This window comes from Marmota flaviventris, chromosome 4 (genome assembly GCF_047511675.1).
Source record: "Marmota flaviventris isolate mMarFla1 chromosome 4, mMarFla1.hap1, whole genome shotgun sequence".
Taxonomy (NCBI): Eukaryota; Metazoa; Chordata; class Mammalia; order Rodentia; family Sciuridae; genus Marmota; species Marmota flaviventris.
In genome coordinates, this window is record NC_092501.1 from 83,161,379 (window position 1) to 83,178,178 (window position 16,800).

The following is a 16,800-nucleotide window of genomic DNA, read 5'->3' on the forward strand; positions in this document are numbered from 1 at the left end:
TGCTTTTTAGAATTGAATGGTCCCAATCAACAAAACAAAACAAAATAAAAAAGCAAAACAACAACAAAAAAGAAAAGAAAAAATTCTGAAGAGAAATAGATGAAATATAAGTGGTATATGGTATAAGCTGGGGCTGGGGCTGGGGCTCAGTAGTAAAGTGCTTGCCAAGCACATGTGAGGTGCTGGGTTCAATCCTCAGCACAACATAAAAATAAATAAACATATTGGGGCTGGGGTTGTGGCTCAGTGGTAAGAGCGCTCGTCTAGCACAGGTGAGGCCCTGGGTTCGATCCTCAGCACCACATAAAAATAAATAAATAAATAAAATCATTGTGTCCAACTACAACTAAAAAAAATAAATACTAAAGATAAATAAATAAATAAAGCAAAGGTGTTGTGTCCATCTACAACTAAAAATAAATTTTAAAAATATGTGTTCTTCAACATATTTTCTTGTTTTTGCTTTCACATTTCTGAGCCCAGCTCATGTAACCAGTTTAAAAGGGATCTGCAGGGGTAAATTAGTCTTGGTTAACACAGGACAATAGTGACTTTCAACTCCAGGATATCTGGTTTAAATTCTCACGCTGAGCTGGGCTTATATATTAAAACAGATTTCCAGATAAAATATCTGTATACTTCCTTCAGCTTTCTAACTATAAGGAGGTTGCTTCCAACTTCGGAGCAGGAATTATGTCTATGATGAAAGAATTCTGTTTAGCAGGACTTAACTTTTTTTAAAGTTTCTTTGAAATTAAGAAAATACATCAGAGCTGTCTCACCTGCCTGTACCTCCTGTAAAAGATTACCTCTGCTGAATATGATAAGTCAAGCAATTCTACTAGTAGCAGAAGGCTTTCCTGTTCTACAGAGGCAAGCCCAGAGGTGAGTTCAACTGAGAAGGGAGTCAAGGAACAAAGCCAAAATCAGTATGAAACAGAAAAGACAAGCTAAAATGGGAAAGAAAGGAAAATATCAGGAGTAGGTCAGCACTGGGCAGAAAATGAGAATGACTAAAGCTAAGCAACAAAAATGAAGAGAAAGATGATTTGAGCAAGAAGAGCACTAAGAATATGCATTAAGAAAAAGTAGATTAAGGTAGAATAACTCAAAGAGTATCCAATCATTTATAATTGTAACAATATTAAGTTGGACTAGAGAAATTTGATGAAAAGTAAACCCAAGGTAATAGGTAAAAATACTGAAATGACTAATTTTAAATACCCAAACGACTCTTAAAACTTTTTTTAAATTCCAACTGGTATTCTAAAATACACAAAAATGAACAAAACTGAAAAAATAAATAAATAAATAAAAAACAGAACAACACGGGGAAGAAGGAACACCCAATGCAAAATTTGCAAAAGAATCATCTAAACAATTCTGACTCAAACATGTCCTTTATATATTTATTCCCATTTCTTCTTTCCAGATAAGTTTTGGTTTGGGAGTTTTGATGTATGATTGGTGTAAACTTTTTAGAAGACAAAAGACTGGACCTCAAAGAACCTGAAGCCCAAGTCTGTAAAGAAGTATTCCTGGGAAAGTTGACCCTCAGTTCACCAGTCTTGCAGTGCAGTGCTAGGGTTATAACAAGTAGCTTGTACTTGGGCATGGTGATCAGTCTCTAGGACTGTTGAAAAAGCCAACAGGGAGAAAACTCCCTGTGGATATAATCACAGTGGCATCATCCATAGCAAATGTCCATGGGGAACACTGGAGACCTGGAAGTCCCACCTCCACCTCAGAGCATGTTATGTACAAAGACAAACGTAAAGAATATTTATTGTAGTACTGTTTTAATACTGTAAGAAAATGAAAACAAACTAAATGTACTTTGATTGGCCCAGTATATTATAGTAGATCCATAAAACAGAAAAACAAGCTGGCAAAATTAAATTATATGTGGTGATACAGGACTCTAAAGCATATGAACTGAAAATAGTAAGGCACAGAATAATATTCAAATATTTTTCCATATGTGTGCATTATCTGCTCAAAAAGAATAAAGCATTAAATTTTAAAGTCTACCATTGCATATACATTCTTTGATATGCATACACACAAGGAGATGCTGGCAACAGTTAGCCCTAAAGAGCAGAACTAAATCTGAGGTAGAGGGAGACTTCGATCTTCCTGGGTATCCTTATATACTTTCTGAATTTATCATAAAAAAACATTAATTATATAGTATAATCTAATTTTCTAATAAAAATATAATTGCTTTAAAGTATATAACTTTGACCTTGAAATTCCATTTCAAAGACCTTGCTATAGTAGAGAACTATGTCAGGCATATTTACTGACATACCCTGTTAACTGTAATGGCTAAAATTTGGAGATTTAAATGTCTATCACTAAAGAACTGCTTAACTAAATAGATATTGTATGCATATCATATGATACTTTATAATAAAAAATGACTTAGAACTATACTTACTATAGAAAATGCATAATAATTTTGATAATAAGGTCCTAGATTTTTCGCTAACCTACACATATTTTCAGAATTATCTGGTGAGACAATAAGGGAAAAATTAATTATCTCCTATCAGAGTTAAGGATTTTGAATTCTATACACATTTCTGGACTGTTTGAATTTTTTATAATGGACATGTATTATTTTTATTATCAGAAAAAATAAGTCTATTTTTGTTTTTTTTAATAAGATCTTAAATAACAAGCAATAAAAAAATACATAAATAAATGGCATCTATAGGTTTAGTTTTAGCAACACAGCCAACATAGTCAAAGATGAAAGTGAAGGTTTTTATTGCTTGTCTTTGAATTATAAGCCTAACCATGAAAGTACCAAAATATTTTAGATAAAACCTACAAAAGCAAGTTATAATTTAAGCTTTGGTGTCCAAATATCTTTAGCTGAATTTTCATCTTTTTAAAAATATTTTAATTAACTCAAACACTTTATTATCTCCCTGAGTGGCACATGGCACTGCCTGTCATTCCTCCTAGAAACACTCTCTCCCTGGCTATTATGATTCTGGGAAAGTATTGGTATTTCTCTAGGCCGCCATGTACAGTCAACAAATCGCACACCATGCAATTCCTGTTACCCAATGGAGCAACCAGGGGGTTCTTCCTATTTCTCTAGACTTAACTTCTTGGCCTCCTGAGTAGATATTTCTTTCTGTATACTCCATCCTAGGCCCTTGTCTCACTCTACAAACACTCTCTAGGCATTTTCATTACTATTCAAAGCTCCTACTTCAAATACTGAGGAATTACAAAGTCTATCCAGACCCCTCTAATATAAGCACTAAATTCATGTGTTTGCCTAATAGGTACCTAAAATGTGATGCCCACCGTCACTTACACACACAGGCACACACAATAACAATAACAATAAACTCCATTCATCATCTTCCCCCTCAAACTTATTCCTCTTCCTGTTTTGGATATCCATATAGGCAATATCCAGCTGCCCAAGCCAAACCTAGGCATTATCCTTAATTCTCACTCCTTCATCTCTCACAACAAATAAAACAAGTCCTATCAATTCTTCCTCCTCATTCCTTCCATTTCCCTAATTCAAGCCACCATCATCTTTCACCTGAAGTACTATTATATTCTCCTATGCAGTTCTCTATGGCCATTTTGACTGGGTTGCTGAACAACTTTTTAAATAAGAAATTTGAACTTATTACTACCCGCTTAAAATCCTACAGTCTCCTCTGCCTTCAGAAGAAAAGTACACAGTCCATAACACGATTTACAAAAACTCACTTCTCTAATTTTTTCTTTTCTTCTTTTTAACCCTTCACCCCACCCTTCATTCTAAGAGCCAGCACTGGAATTCTCTCAATTTCTTTGCCATACTTTCTTTCATATCTCTGTACATGCTATTCAGAAGTCGCTTCAAAGGTAGCTGGAAGAGCTAACCCAAAATTACCTCAAAGAAATAATTTCAGTTACAACTTGCTTACTACACATTACTCCACTCCTTTTCAAGGAGACTGCAACTCCCACCCATATAAAGAAACTGTGAAGCTTTGGCTGATGTCACCTCTATAGTCTGCACCATAACCACAAGCCCCATTCCCTCTTAGTTATGGCCCATTCACTTGTATAACTTCTAATTATCTTTCAAGTCACAACTAAAATATCATCTTTGAACCCCCAGAGCAAATCAGGGACCCCCGAGGCAAACTATAATTTTCTCTATTGCAGCCCTTATTCTACTATATTATAATTGCCTATTTACTTGCTTGTGCCCCCCAAAAGTCTTTAAGTTCCCTAAAGAGTTAGATCATGGGCTGTTCAACACTGAATCTCCTCTATCTGGTATAGAACCTAGATGTAATAGACATTCAGTAAACAGCTATCAAATAAATTAATAGAATACAAATTTATAAAAAGAACTAAAGCTAAAGAGATACTATAGAATTAAATGCCAAATATTTAAATGACATTTTACATTTAAAAGAACCATCAATGTTAAGTCAGTATCGGAAAACATATTACAAATATCTTGCTTTAACTTGACATTTTCTTGAAAATTATGCTAAACTTAATTTTTGCAAACTTAGTCACATGATAAAGTACTAGGGGAGCTCACTTACTTATACGGACTTTCTTCATAAACAGGAAAAAAAAAAAAAAAAACTCCAAAGAGATTTCTCTTTTCTGTATGAGCTTAAATTTTCATGTGATTTTCTAGTTTTCCTTAAAACAGAAGCCTTATAATTTTAAAAACAGTATTTCAATACATACTCTATATCTCCTCCAAAATGACTTATTTAATGTAAACCATAACAATAACTGCTTAACAAGTTTTCTTTTTATTAAAATCCTTTAGTTCTCTAGACAACCTATAAATTCAGGTATATAGAAACACTCAATGTAGGCACTATATTGTGATATAAAGAATTTCTCTCCAAAGAATGATTATTTGTTAGAATTCATGGACTACAATAAAGTTATAAATTTTATAGGGTTTCTCTAGAGAGATGAGTAATCCAGTTATGTTAAGTAGTAGTTAACCTAAACAATTCTTTATTCACATAACAAAAAACTTAATATGTGAAACAATCATGCTATATAAGCCAAGAAGATCAAACAAAACTAAACGCCATTATATTTTCCATCATGAGAAATACGGGTTTGATCCCCATTTAAACAGATTCATTTGTGAGGCATGATCCAAAAAAACTACTTTATTCTTTCTTGTGGCTCAATTTTTAAATACTTGGACCATCCATTTGGATTCAGCCTAACAAAGGTTGCCTTTACCTTTGTTTTTCCCAGTTCGTTCAAACAACCCAAACTTTCTTTCCCTTAGCATTGAATTTCTACTCTCCTACAATATGCCTCAAATTCTTAATTTTGGCAAGATTAGAAGAAAAATCTTCAAATGTGGATTTCAGGTACATATACACACACACACAAAGTATTGAATAGCTGCCATCATTTGGCAATGTGCCAGTAATGGGGAACCCAATCACTGCCCTAGAGGAAATCTATAATCTCTATCCATCAACATTCACCAGAAAGACCCAAAGGACATATAAACATTAACCACATATACACTGAGGTAGTTACATAATATATCAACAAAGGACAAACTATGTTTTGCAGGGTAATGAGTGAAGAGGGAATATTGGAGTTACATGTTGAGATAAAGTAGTTAGGATTTCTGAGACTAAATGTTAGAACTGGGCTGGGGCAGTGGCAGAGCACTTGCCTAACACAGAGTTGCAGCTATATAAATTTGTACTTCAAAATCACTGCAACAGATCATGGTATCAACATTGTCCTAGAATAAGACAAGCTAATAAAGTCATGTGGACTAAGAACAAAAATCTTGATTCTAAACCAGAGTCAATACAAAGTCATTTAAAACTGGTTCTCAGCTACCTTAAATATGACCCAGAAATTCTACTCCCAAGAGAACTGAAAACATATGTCCAAATAACAATCCAAACATGAATGTTCATAATAACATGATTTCTAACAGCCAAAAAGTAGAAACAACCCAAATGTCCAATGATGACTGGATGAACAAAATATGATACCCATACAATACAATATATTCAGCCATAAAAAGGTATGGAATACTGGTACACGTACTATAAGTATGACCCTTGAAAACACTGTACTAAGTAAAAGACAACAGACACAAAAGGCCACATATTACAAGATTCCAATAATATGAAATGTCCAGAATAGGCAGATCCACAGTCAGAAAGCAGTAGTTGTCAATGGCTATAAAGAAGAGGAAATATGGAGAATAGGTGACCACTAAGGGGTATAGGTGTTTTTTTTTTTTTTTCTGTGATAATGAAAATATGTGGAACTAGTGTTGTTGGCTACACAGTCTTATAAATATACTAAAAACCAACAAATCAAACACTTTAAAAGGGTAAATTTTATAGTGTGTAACTTACATTTCAATTTTATTTATTTATTTTAATGCCAGGGATTGAACTCAGGGTTACTCGACCACTGACCCATATCCCCAGTCCTATTCTGTATTTTATTTATAGACAGGATCTGAGGGTTGCTTAGCACTTCACTTTTGCTGAGGCTGGCTTTGAACTTGTGATCCTCCTGCCTCAGCCTCCTGAACCACTGGGATTACAGGTGTGTGCCACATACTCAGTCTAAATTTTTAAAAGGGAATTTTCAGCATATTTTCTGCTTTGACACATCTGAAGGACATGACAATGTCATTTGTAAAAGCAGCTTACCACAGCAGGGACTATTTGGGGGGCTGTTGATAATAACTGTAGTAAAGAATATTGAGGTTCATTCATAATGCCAGACTCTTCAAGTATTAAGGTCAAAATAACAGGCGAAAGCCACCTTTTAGTGATAAGATAAAGACCTGCCTTAAGGTGACAAAAGGTATGTACAGATAAAAGATATCATAGTAATTTTGAAGTAACAAAGAGATGACCAAGGCCTACCTAAGCTGGTGTGAAGGAAAGGATTTACAAATTGTTCTGAAGGAGCAAAGGACAGTAGGATATTCATTCTCTAGCAGCAGCTAAGAACAGAAAAAAGAGTAAAGCAATAATAAGTACTGGATTCAATAAAGGCACACTACAAGAAAGATGACACAAGCCACAAATAATAGAAGATATTTATCAACATTGATTTGAATATAATGTATCACATTTCAAATGTTTGTAAATCAGAATTCTGAATTAATTTGCCCAGAGAATGTTCCACAAGTTTACAAATGGCCTATAATAATTTATAATTTGTCATTATTTCTATTTTCTTAAGTGAAATCCAGTATACCAAAAGCTCTGCACCTACCTCCTACCTCTCTGCATAACACAGCTCCAACAAAATTAATATAATTAAATTACTTTAATTAAACTCAAACTGGGAAAGAACTTCTTACCCCTTTCAATCTGTTTCCACTACCACTTCAGCAATGTAGAAAATTCCAGCTCCTGACTCTTCCTGGAAATGAGGCCAAAGCAGAATCATTTGCCATCCAGAGCCACAAGCAAAATGAAGTTCTTCCATGGCAGTTTCACACATGAAAGGAATTCTTAACTCAGTCACTTCAGCTTATAGTGTGTGTGGCCAACATTCTTGTGATGGAAAACTGTCACACTCACTCGCACCCACCCACACACACAACTAAGGTGTTCAGTGTATGCTGAAAAGTGTGTCCCTGCTGTTAAAAAACAGACCTCACCATGGTCAGTGGGTGCAAAGGGACATTTGTAGTATATGCAAACAATACTACACACATAAGGGTTCAAAGAATATTGTCAAGGGAAAATAAATGGAGAAGAAACATATAAGAAGAAAAAAAATCAAATCCAATAATTCACTGAGGTCTGCAGGAAACACAATTTAAAAATCCCTCTTCCTATTCCTCTGGGGATAACCTTTCTGATGAGATCTTCCCTGCATCTTCTAAGATCTAATCAAATGCTGCCACCTTGGAGAGGCTTTTCCCAACAACCCTAAGCAGTCAGAGGCTTCCTCTGTGTTCCAATAATATCTTGTATTAATTACCATAATATGCATCAAATTGCTATAGTTTTATTTACAAGTTTGTTTCTTCAGTAGAAATTCTTCAAAAAATAATGGAATATTTTTATCTTTGCCTTCCTAAAACTTTGCACAGTGTTTGGCACAGAGAAGGGTCCAACAAATAGTGAATTTATTCCAATGTTGGAAGATTAGTGAATTTATTAGTGAGTTTATTCCAATGTTGGAAGACATAGTAATTAATATAACTCACATGAACAAATCCCAAATGAATTAATTTGCCAGTCTTAATACTAAAAAAATGGGACCTAATCATGAGACCCCCCAAAATGGCCTAACAGTAGATCTCAAGGCACTGAATATCTAAGGAAGATAAATTCAACTGCAAGTAGATAAGAAGTACACAGTTAATACTCTGCTTGGCCCTTTCTTAGGTGGTTATAATGAGTTCTCCTTATTTGACATATAAATTTTCCAGTGATGAAAAGAAACTTATTACATATTGTCTTTGGCATTTCTGATACCTAAGAAATATTTAAATAAAAATGAACTAATTAGATACAGGGTTCAGCAATATTCAGAGGGGAAGGGAAAAGGGTCAAAGAGTAATGACTTGTTTCTATTAGATCCCTTTGGGGACAAAAGACTCGATTTAATCAAGTTCTGGGTTTGTTTTATGACAGGGCCTCAACTCATGATCCTCGCTCCTCAGCCTCCCAAGTACCTGGAACTACCAGCATGTGACACTGAGCTAGCTCTGAGTTCTGATTATAGTTAAAAAATTACAGCCACATCAATGTTTAGAGAAGCACAATTCACAATAGCTAAATTGTGGAACCAACCTAGATGCCCTTCAATAGATGAATGGATAAAAAAAAATGTGGCACATATACACAATGGAATATTACTCAGCAATAAAAGAGAATAAAATCATGGCATTTGCAGGTAAATGAATGGAGTTAGAGAAGATAATGCTAAGTGAAGTTAGCCAATCCCAAAAAACTAAATGCCGAATGTTTTCTTTGACATAAGGAGGCTGATTCATAGCGGGGTAGGGAGAGGGAGAATAGGAGGAATAGATGAACTCTAGATAGGGCAGAGGAGTTGGAGGGGAACGGAGGGGGCATGGGGTTATTAATGATGGTGGAATGTGAGGATCATTATTATCCAAAATACAGGTTATGAAGATACAAATTGGTGTGAATATACTTTCTATACAACCAGAGATATGAAAAATTGTGCTCTATATGTGTAGTAAGAATTGCAATGCATTTCGCTGTCGTATATAAATTTTTTAAAAAAAAAGACTAGACGAGAGATTAATATGGTTCTCTTATTTTCTAGGGAAATAAATTTAAAATAAGATCACTTTTACTGGGCTCAAATAACAGTTTTGATGTTATTTTTCTTGCAAAAAATAAAAACAAGTCTTCTTAGGAAAAAAAAAACAAAAAAAAAAAAAAACTGAATTCAAGCTTTGAGGCCAGCCTCACAAGTTAGTTAGACCTCCACTCAAAATAAGAAAGAAAAAAGACTGGGATGTAACTCAGTGAGTGGTAAAGTGACCCTGGGTTCAATCCTCAATATTAAAAAAATAATAATAATAAAATAAAATAAAAACTTTTAATGAATTAAAGCTCCAATACAGATTTAATCAGAAGAATCCCTATACTGGCCAACAAAGGAATGGTGGAAGCAAACATTAGCCCAATGTCAAGGTAGCATAAGTCAAGTTTAAAAAAAAAAAAAAAAAAAAACTGAAGCTCTCTACCTTTACAATTAAGGAAACCAAGGTCTGTAAAGGCAAATGATTTGCCCAAAGTCATACTGCGAGCAAGAGACAGTCTTGACTCATACTCAGGTCTCCAGGATCCCTAATTTAGAGCTCTTTAAACTCTTTAAAGAGCTTTCATATCCTAACACAACTTTCATTAGACTTTGGTATGTGTGTGTACGCACACGCGCGTATGCATACATATTCATGTATATCAATATATATAGAGAGAGATACACAAGTATGTGTGTATGGATATACATATAGACACAACCATATAGCTACACATACACTTTGGTAGCGCCTGAAAAAACTATGTAGGGCTGATTAGAAATGTACCCAAAAAGTACACCAATTTATTGAAAAAAAAAAAAAAAAAACAGTTCCATGGTAAGGCATTCATGTTTCCTGAATGACCCAAGAGAAATCAAACTCCACATCTATGTATGTTTACTTATTAATTATATGAAGTTTAGTGCTTAAGAGTATGGGCTACAGAGTTAAAGATCTATAGGTAATCCCCTAATCCTAGCTGTCATGTATACAACTGTATACAATTAGCCTTCATTCATGGGGCAAATCTGATTAACTTTCTAAGCCTCAGTTTCCTCACCTGTAAAGTTGAAAAATAAATTTTCTTGTGAGGATTAAATTGATGATAAGCATAAAGTTCTTCACATATTGTTTAATTACTCAATAATTCAGCTATTATTATCATCACTGCCAACTAATCTCTGAGTTTTCTAAAAATGCCCCCAAGAAAGTTTTCTGTGTATTTCTCTCTCTCTCACACACACACAGTCCCAATTATATAAATCTGTTCTTCTGAACACAGATTATAACAAATTAAGAATACTTTTGCTTTTCTATTTGGAGATAAAATTCATTCCAAATTTGTTTTTTAAATTCTATTAATGTTTAGTGCATATACTTGAGGGACTAGAACTTAAAAACAAATTTTCTTCTTACACTTTACTGTTCTTTCACATAAAAAAGTTTGGTTGTTTAAATACTACAAAGAGGATACAACTGACTTAAAAAGAAAATGAACATCCTGCTTCCCAGTGAATCCCCTTTCAGTGTTTAGACATAAAGGACATTCTCTCATGTATGGTGATATGAGAACAATTGCTTTCAAAATGTATTGTACACTTATTTCAACTTTTAAAATTGGAAATTAACGCAATTATAAAAGGCCCTTTTTTACTGCATAGAATCCTGCTTCAAATAAAGTATTTCCCCTTCCCTACATTCCTTAAGGTGCTGATTTTATCCTAAGTGTGGTATCCTAGAGAGTAGTATTACCAATTCATTAAATCCAATAAACACCTTTCAAACTATTTTATTTCCTAAAACTTAATAATTTAAGAAGCTAATTCCTCTGGTCTAAATTTTTTTACCAATTAACCATGCTCATTAAACAACTAAAAAGATACATTTGCACATATCAATTTAATAGTCAAATATATCTCAACAAAATTTATTTACAGGATCTCATTTTATTGTAAATCCCACAATTCTCTTCGAAGGTGTTACTGACCAAATTCCTAGAATACTGTGTAATTTCAGTAGTAGAATATATAATTTAATGTAAAAGTAAGTCAATACTAAAACCATTATTTAATAATCTTATTACAAAAGATTAAACTGCCACAAATTTTATTTTACCAGGACTAAAATGCATTAAATTACATTTCCCTGACGTAAGATCAAAAGAACCTCATAAATACAATGCAGTATTTTACCACAGTGAGGTTATAAAAAAGAAGCCAAACCGAAAAATATTCCCTCTGGAAAACAAAAACTGTTTTAAGTAATTTGAAAACTCTCTTGATATTTGATCCATTACCAAAAAAAGTTCATCATAAACAGAATAATTAAAGGTTGCCGGAAAACAAACCCAAAGGATTACAAACAAAAAGTTCCTTTTATTTTACAAAATGCCATGATACTTTGCAGTCATCACAAAGGACTAAGAAATATATACTATGCCTTCAGCTATTTTTAAATTGTACAATTCTTCTCACATTATTAACAGTCTAAATTAAAATTTGACCATCAAAATATAAAATGTGTTTAAAAGTATCTCCTGCCAATACATAATATAACAGATTTTAAATAAAACATAGAATCAAAGTTAAAACAAATTTGCATATTATTACCTTAAATTGGTAATTTATGAAAACAGGGGTATTAAACTGGCTTCTTTTACAGAGATTAAAAATAATTTAAAGTCACTAAAATTTTATAATAAAAGAGAACAGATTGGTAAATGCACTATAATGTCTAGTCTCACAGGACTGGAGATGTTATGAGTATGCCCGAAATTACATAATATTGGGGGACAGAGAGATGGTTTAAGTCTTTTGAAACACATTATATAGAAAGTTAAAAAGGACACTTTTAAAATGCATGTCATGACCAAGTAAAACTTCAATGAGAAATCTAATTAGACAACAACAGATTCAGCAGTATCTCTAGACACTGATATCTCAAATGTCACTAGACTATCCATTCTGCTAAATAGTACTTTTAAATACATGTGGCACCCAGAGTATCAAGTTTTCAAATCTCTACCTTTTGCCCATATCTGAACCCTTAACTGTTGCATAAAAGAAATACAGTCCAAATTAATTAGAGCTACCTTCTCTTGGAGTCCATTTTAAATTATTTGAGAAAGGTATTTCAGTATATCTAAGAAAAATTGCTGAATAAAACATACACTTGCCTTTCCAATATCCAGAATACTAAAGTATTTACAAATATGGCCTTTCCCCCTGAGGGAATTTCAGCTTTATGAATGGTTTCATTTTTTGGTGCTAATGTAGTTCTGAACATACCCTATCTCATTTGTTTAAAAAAAAAAAATTAAACATCAAATGGCAGCTAACCAAATTAATGGTGATGTTCAAGTAAAACTACTTTGTAATAAAATCTAAAGATTATACAATAAGCTTTGACATTTGACATTATCTTTCCACAATTTTCTAGTATAAAAAGCAACAGACACAACATCCATTTTACATGAGGAAAACAAGGAGTTAATAAAACATATTTTCTCCCCAACTAAGAATTGCCTTCTCTTTTGTCAATATTACAATACATTCATCTACTGACAAAGGAAAAATGAACACTTCATTTGCCTGCTAAGAAACTAAATTGGAAGCATTATCAGTGATAGATTTAATTGAGTTATTTCTAGAGAAGAATATTTAAAGAAAAGAGATTAATATTTAAAGTTCATTGCCAGCTGCTAAATTTGGGGCAAACAGCATGAATAAGGTAGCCCCTATTTGTTACTTGCCTTTTTTCCCACCACCCACCCTGCACCAAACCCCCATTGTTCTATGTAAAAAATCACAGCTAATGGTATCTAAATAGCAACTGCTACGTTTATGTTGCAGATGATCACTATGAGGAACTCTCCAGAAACACATTTACTTGCTGCCTTCTTTTCCCCCGATAAAATACAAATTTGATAATAAATTGATCACAAACTGGTGATGGGGGGGGGGGGGGGGATCACAGCTTCTCTTCCAGGCTGATGGATGTCACTCCAGAGGTAGGTGAGGAAATCCCCAAAAGGTTACCATAAAAATCGACCGGGGCGGGGGGTTGTATTTAAGTTTGTATTTTAAAATAAATTAAAAAGAAAGAAATTCAGCACTGAAATCCTCGAAAACTAGAAACCCATGAGGTGGAGGTTCCTTTTCCCTGTTGCTACCACTGTGGAACACAGACGCAGCATGAACGATTTCTTACGGGTTTGGATCCCTTGGACACTACTTCCTCCCCAAACCTCAAACCTCGCTGGCGGGGACAGAAGAGAGAGTCGAGGAAGTAGGAACCCGGCACCCCGTTGGCCCCTCTCCCTCCGAGTTACCTGCCTCGGCCTGCGGGAGCGCCGCCCAGCGCCGACACCCGCACAGACACAAACACTCACCCATCTTTCCTCTTGGCTTTGTAGACGTGACCATAAGTGCCTCGGCCAACTTTGCAGCCCTCGTATTCAAACAGGTCCTCGACCCGCTCCCGCTCGCTGCTCAGCTTCACTTTAAAGTCATAGTCCATTGTCACAGCCTCAGAGGCCGGGGAGCTGGGTCGGGGGGCCGGGGGGTCGGGGTGGGGACCGGGGAAGCACGGGCAGCCGCAGCCCCCGGGAACCCGCCCGCTCTACACCCGCCGGCCGCAGCACCAGCCCGACTGATGCAGCAAGAGCAGGAGGCCCCGCGAGAGCGCCAGGGACATCCAGGGGAGCAGCGGGGCAGAGGCCGGCCAGGGGAGGACGGAAAGGCTCCCCCTGCGCGAAGGAGAGCCGAGGGACGAGAGCTGGGGGTGGGGAGCGGGTGTCTCTGCCCTTGTCCCCTCGGGCTCCCAGGGCGCCGGCACCCCTGCTCTTTCCGGCCGCGCGTCCTGCTCCCACTGCGGTGGAGCGGCGGAGCGGCCACGGAGGGCTCTCTTCCTCTCACACACGCACTCACTCTTCACCCTCTCACACACGCGCGCGCTCACACTCACTCACTCACTCACTCTCCCATACACTCAAACAGAAAGGCAGCACCGCACAACAGCCGGTATCTCCTCACAGAGGAGGAGGGAGGGCACTCGCGCAACACGGCCGCGGCTGTCGCAAAAACGTCGCGAAGCCTCGGACTGCCTCAGGCCCTCCCTCCAGCGGACTCCCGCGAAGGCTGGCAGTCCCAGCTGGCGCCCGCACCCCAAGGGCCGCGTGGAGGGAGCGGGAGAGCCACTGCCCAAGGCTGCCGCCAAACGCACCACGTGGACCCGCCCCATCGGTAGCCGGACCGCTGACTACAATACCCAGAATGCATCGGCAACCGCCGTGGCCTCCCCTTCTACGACTCCGCCCCGCACGGTGACAATATGGAGCTTTGCATGATGGGATTGGTAGTTTCGACGAGTTTCAGTCACTTGGGGGAATACTTTTTCCCCCCACCTTCCCACGGAGGTATCTCTAAAGTCTGGTTTGTGCTGTAAACTTGACCAAAAAGAGTCACCTGTGGGGCAGACTAGTTTATATTAGAATCACATTTTGTGCCACTTCCGAACTCCAGATTTTTAAAGGGGGCATTATCATTATCCAAAAAAGCCTAAGTGTTTGTAAACCGCTAAAGGGCTCGCGGACTACAAATTGGACACCCTTGGCGGTCGCAATCTGTTAAGGACTGCACGATGATATCAAGATACTGAGGCCAGTTAAAATGAATCCATGACGAATGTCCGGGCTACTCCTAAAGATTATTACCTTAGTGCTTCCCATCCACGTAGAGGGGACATTTTTTTGGGAACGGCGTGCTGCACTTACATTAACATCATCAATTTCACCTATGATTACAGTAATGGATCTAAATCCTTGGAAGTTGGTTTGCTAATAATTTTGAGATACCAAAGATGTCTGCTGGAGCCGTTCCAATATCTTGATAATAAGCCTTCATTTTGTTTTACTCCTCTCTTTTTCACGCCTATTTTTAATTTTTGGTTTCCACGTGTCCACTGAAGTCCCTCACACCCCAAAGAGAGTATGATCTTTCTCCCTTTAAAACTCCCTTAACACTGTTCCCCACCACTACCACCTTTCCCGTGGTACTCATGAAATTCTGTTTTGTCTTTTTATTTTCTCTTCCTTGCTAAATTATAATTCCTATAAGGAGTCATATTTGCGTCTTCCATAACACCTGATGTAACGCCTACGTTATGGTGCTCAGTATACATTTATTAAACTAAGGCATAAACATTTTATGTCAAAAAATACTTATGAATACGATGGTGATGATAATGGTACTATTTTGTGAAAAATCTTCAAAAGTACCTTTTCTTATATAAATTTCCTTGGAGAAAATTAGTGACTTAACCACCACTTTAAATAAAGTTGTTTTAGGAACTTGGGATGTGATGTGACTCAAGAGGTAGAGTGCTTACCTAGCGTGTGCCAAGATATGGGTTCAATTTCCAGCACCACAAAAAAATAAATAAACAAATAAAAATAAAATTAAGTTGGTTTTATCTAGTGTACAAAGTATTATTTAGTGTTAAGTATACTGATCCTGGGTAGATGGGCCTGGGTTTAAATCCTGCTTTACTATTTATTAGTAGTTTTCCCTTGGAGCCTATTGTTTGTTGTTGTTTGTTTATTGCTTTTTTGTAAAATGGAGATATGAAAGGCCCTAGTTTACAGTAAGTGCCCAAGAATTGTAAGTTCAAAGTATAGAATATTGTTTGTTTTTATTTAGTGATGTGAATTAGGTGATTCTCTAACAGGACCTCTCCTTTGCATCTTGAAGAATAATGACTTTTTTTTTCCTAAATATGGAGTTAAAGTAGACTTCCAGACTTCAGAAAAATATTGTATTTTATGTACTTTGAGGGATGTGTCTTTTTTTCCAGGTATTACTCATAAATCTTGAGAAATCCAACCATCATCCTGGAGGAAGAGTTGTGAAAAAGCATGGGGCGCTGCTTGGCCCTGAACTGCTGGGTCCCTTCCCACCTCCTCTCCCACCTACACATAATATTTTGGGACACTGAAAATCTCAGGCTTTAAAAAATGTATTTTTGACTAGTTTTGTCTTGCTCTACTCTATGGATAAAGGTAAAAATTATCCTTGAAGGAACTGAGTGAACTGATTCCTGGAGCAGGAAAGGAAGCTGACCTTAAACTAGAAGAAAGGCCTGCTTTTCTCTATGAAGCTAGGGTTAGAGTTAGGGGTCTAGACTTCAGGTTGGACCCATATGGTAGTGTGAGGGAAGCTGGCCCTGTGACACAGTATCAGGATGGGGAGCTCAGGAAGAAATATACATTAGGGAAGCTTTAAAATGAGAGGATGAATGGGGAACAGTAACATCTAATATAGTTTTGTGTCTCTTTCTTAAAGCAATTCCCTGCTCTGATTGTCAGGCTATTAACTTGGTCTTAGTGGTGGAGCCTGTCTATGCTTGGAGGAAAGGGGGAAACCAACAGCCAGAGACTCAATGATACAACATAAGAAGCAGCCCACAGAACCAAAGCAATGAGCTAGGAAGGGCTGTCATAA

General features: G+C 36.5%; 1 protein-coding gene across 11 annotated transcripts in view; it reads right to left on the reverse strand.

The window, feature by feature from the left end:
- Cdk8 (cyclin dependent kinase 8) overlaps positions 1-14,338 on the reverse strand; it is a 162,442-nt gene extending 148,104 nt beyond the window's left edge. For all 11 annotated transcript variants that reach the window (XR_011707353.1, XR_011707349.1, XR_011707351.1 and 8 more), the window contains exon 1: positions 13,692-14,338. Coding sequence is in view for 2 of the 11 variants with exons in the window: in XM_027941595.3 (XP_027797396.1) it covers positions 13,692-13,819 (128 nt within the window). In the remaining 9 variants the exon portion in view is untranslated. The remainder of the gene's footprint in view (positions 1-13,691) is intronic.
- Between the last annotated feature and the right edge of the window lie 2,462 nt (positions 14,339-16,800).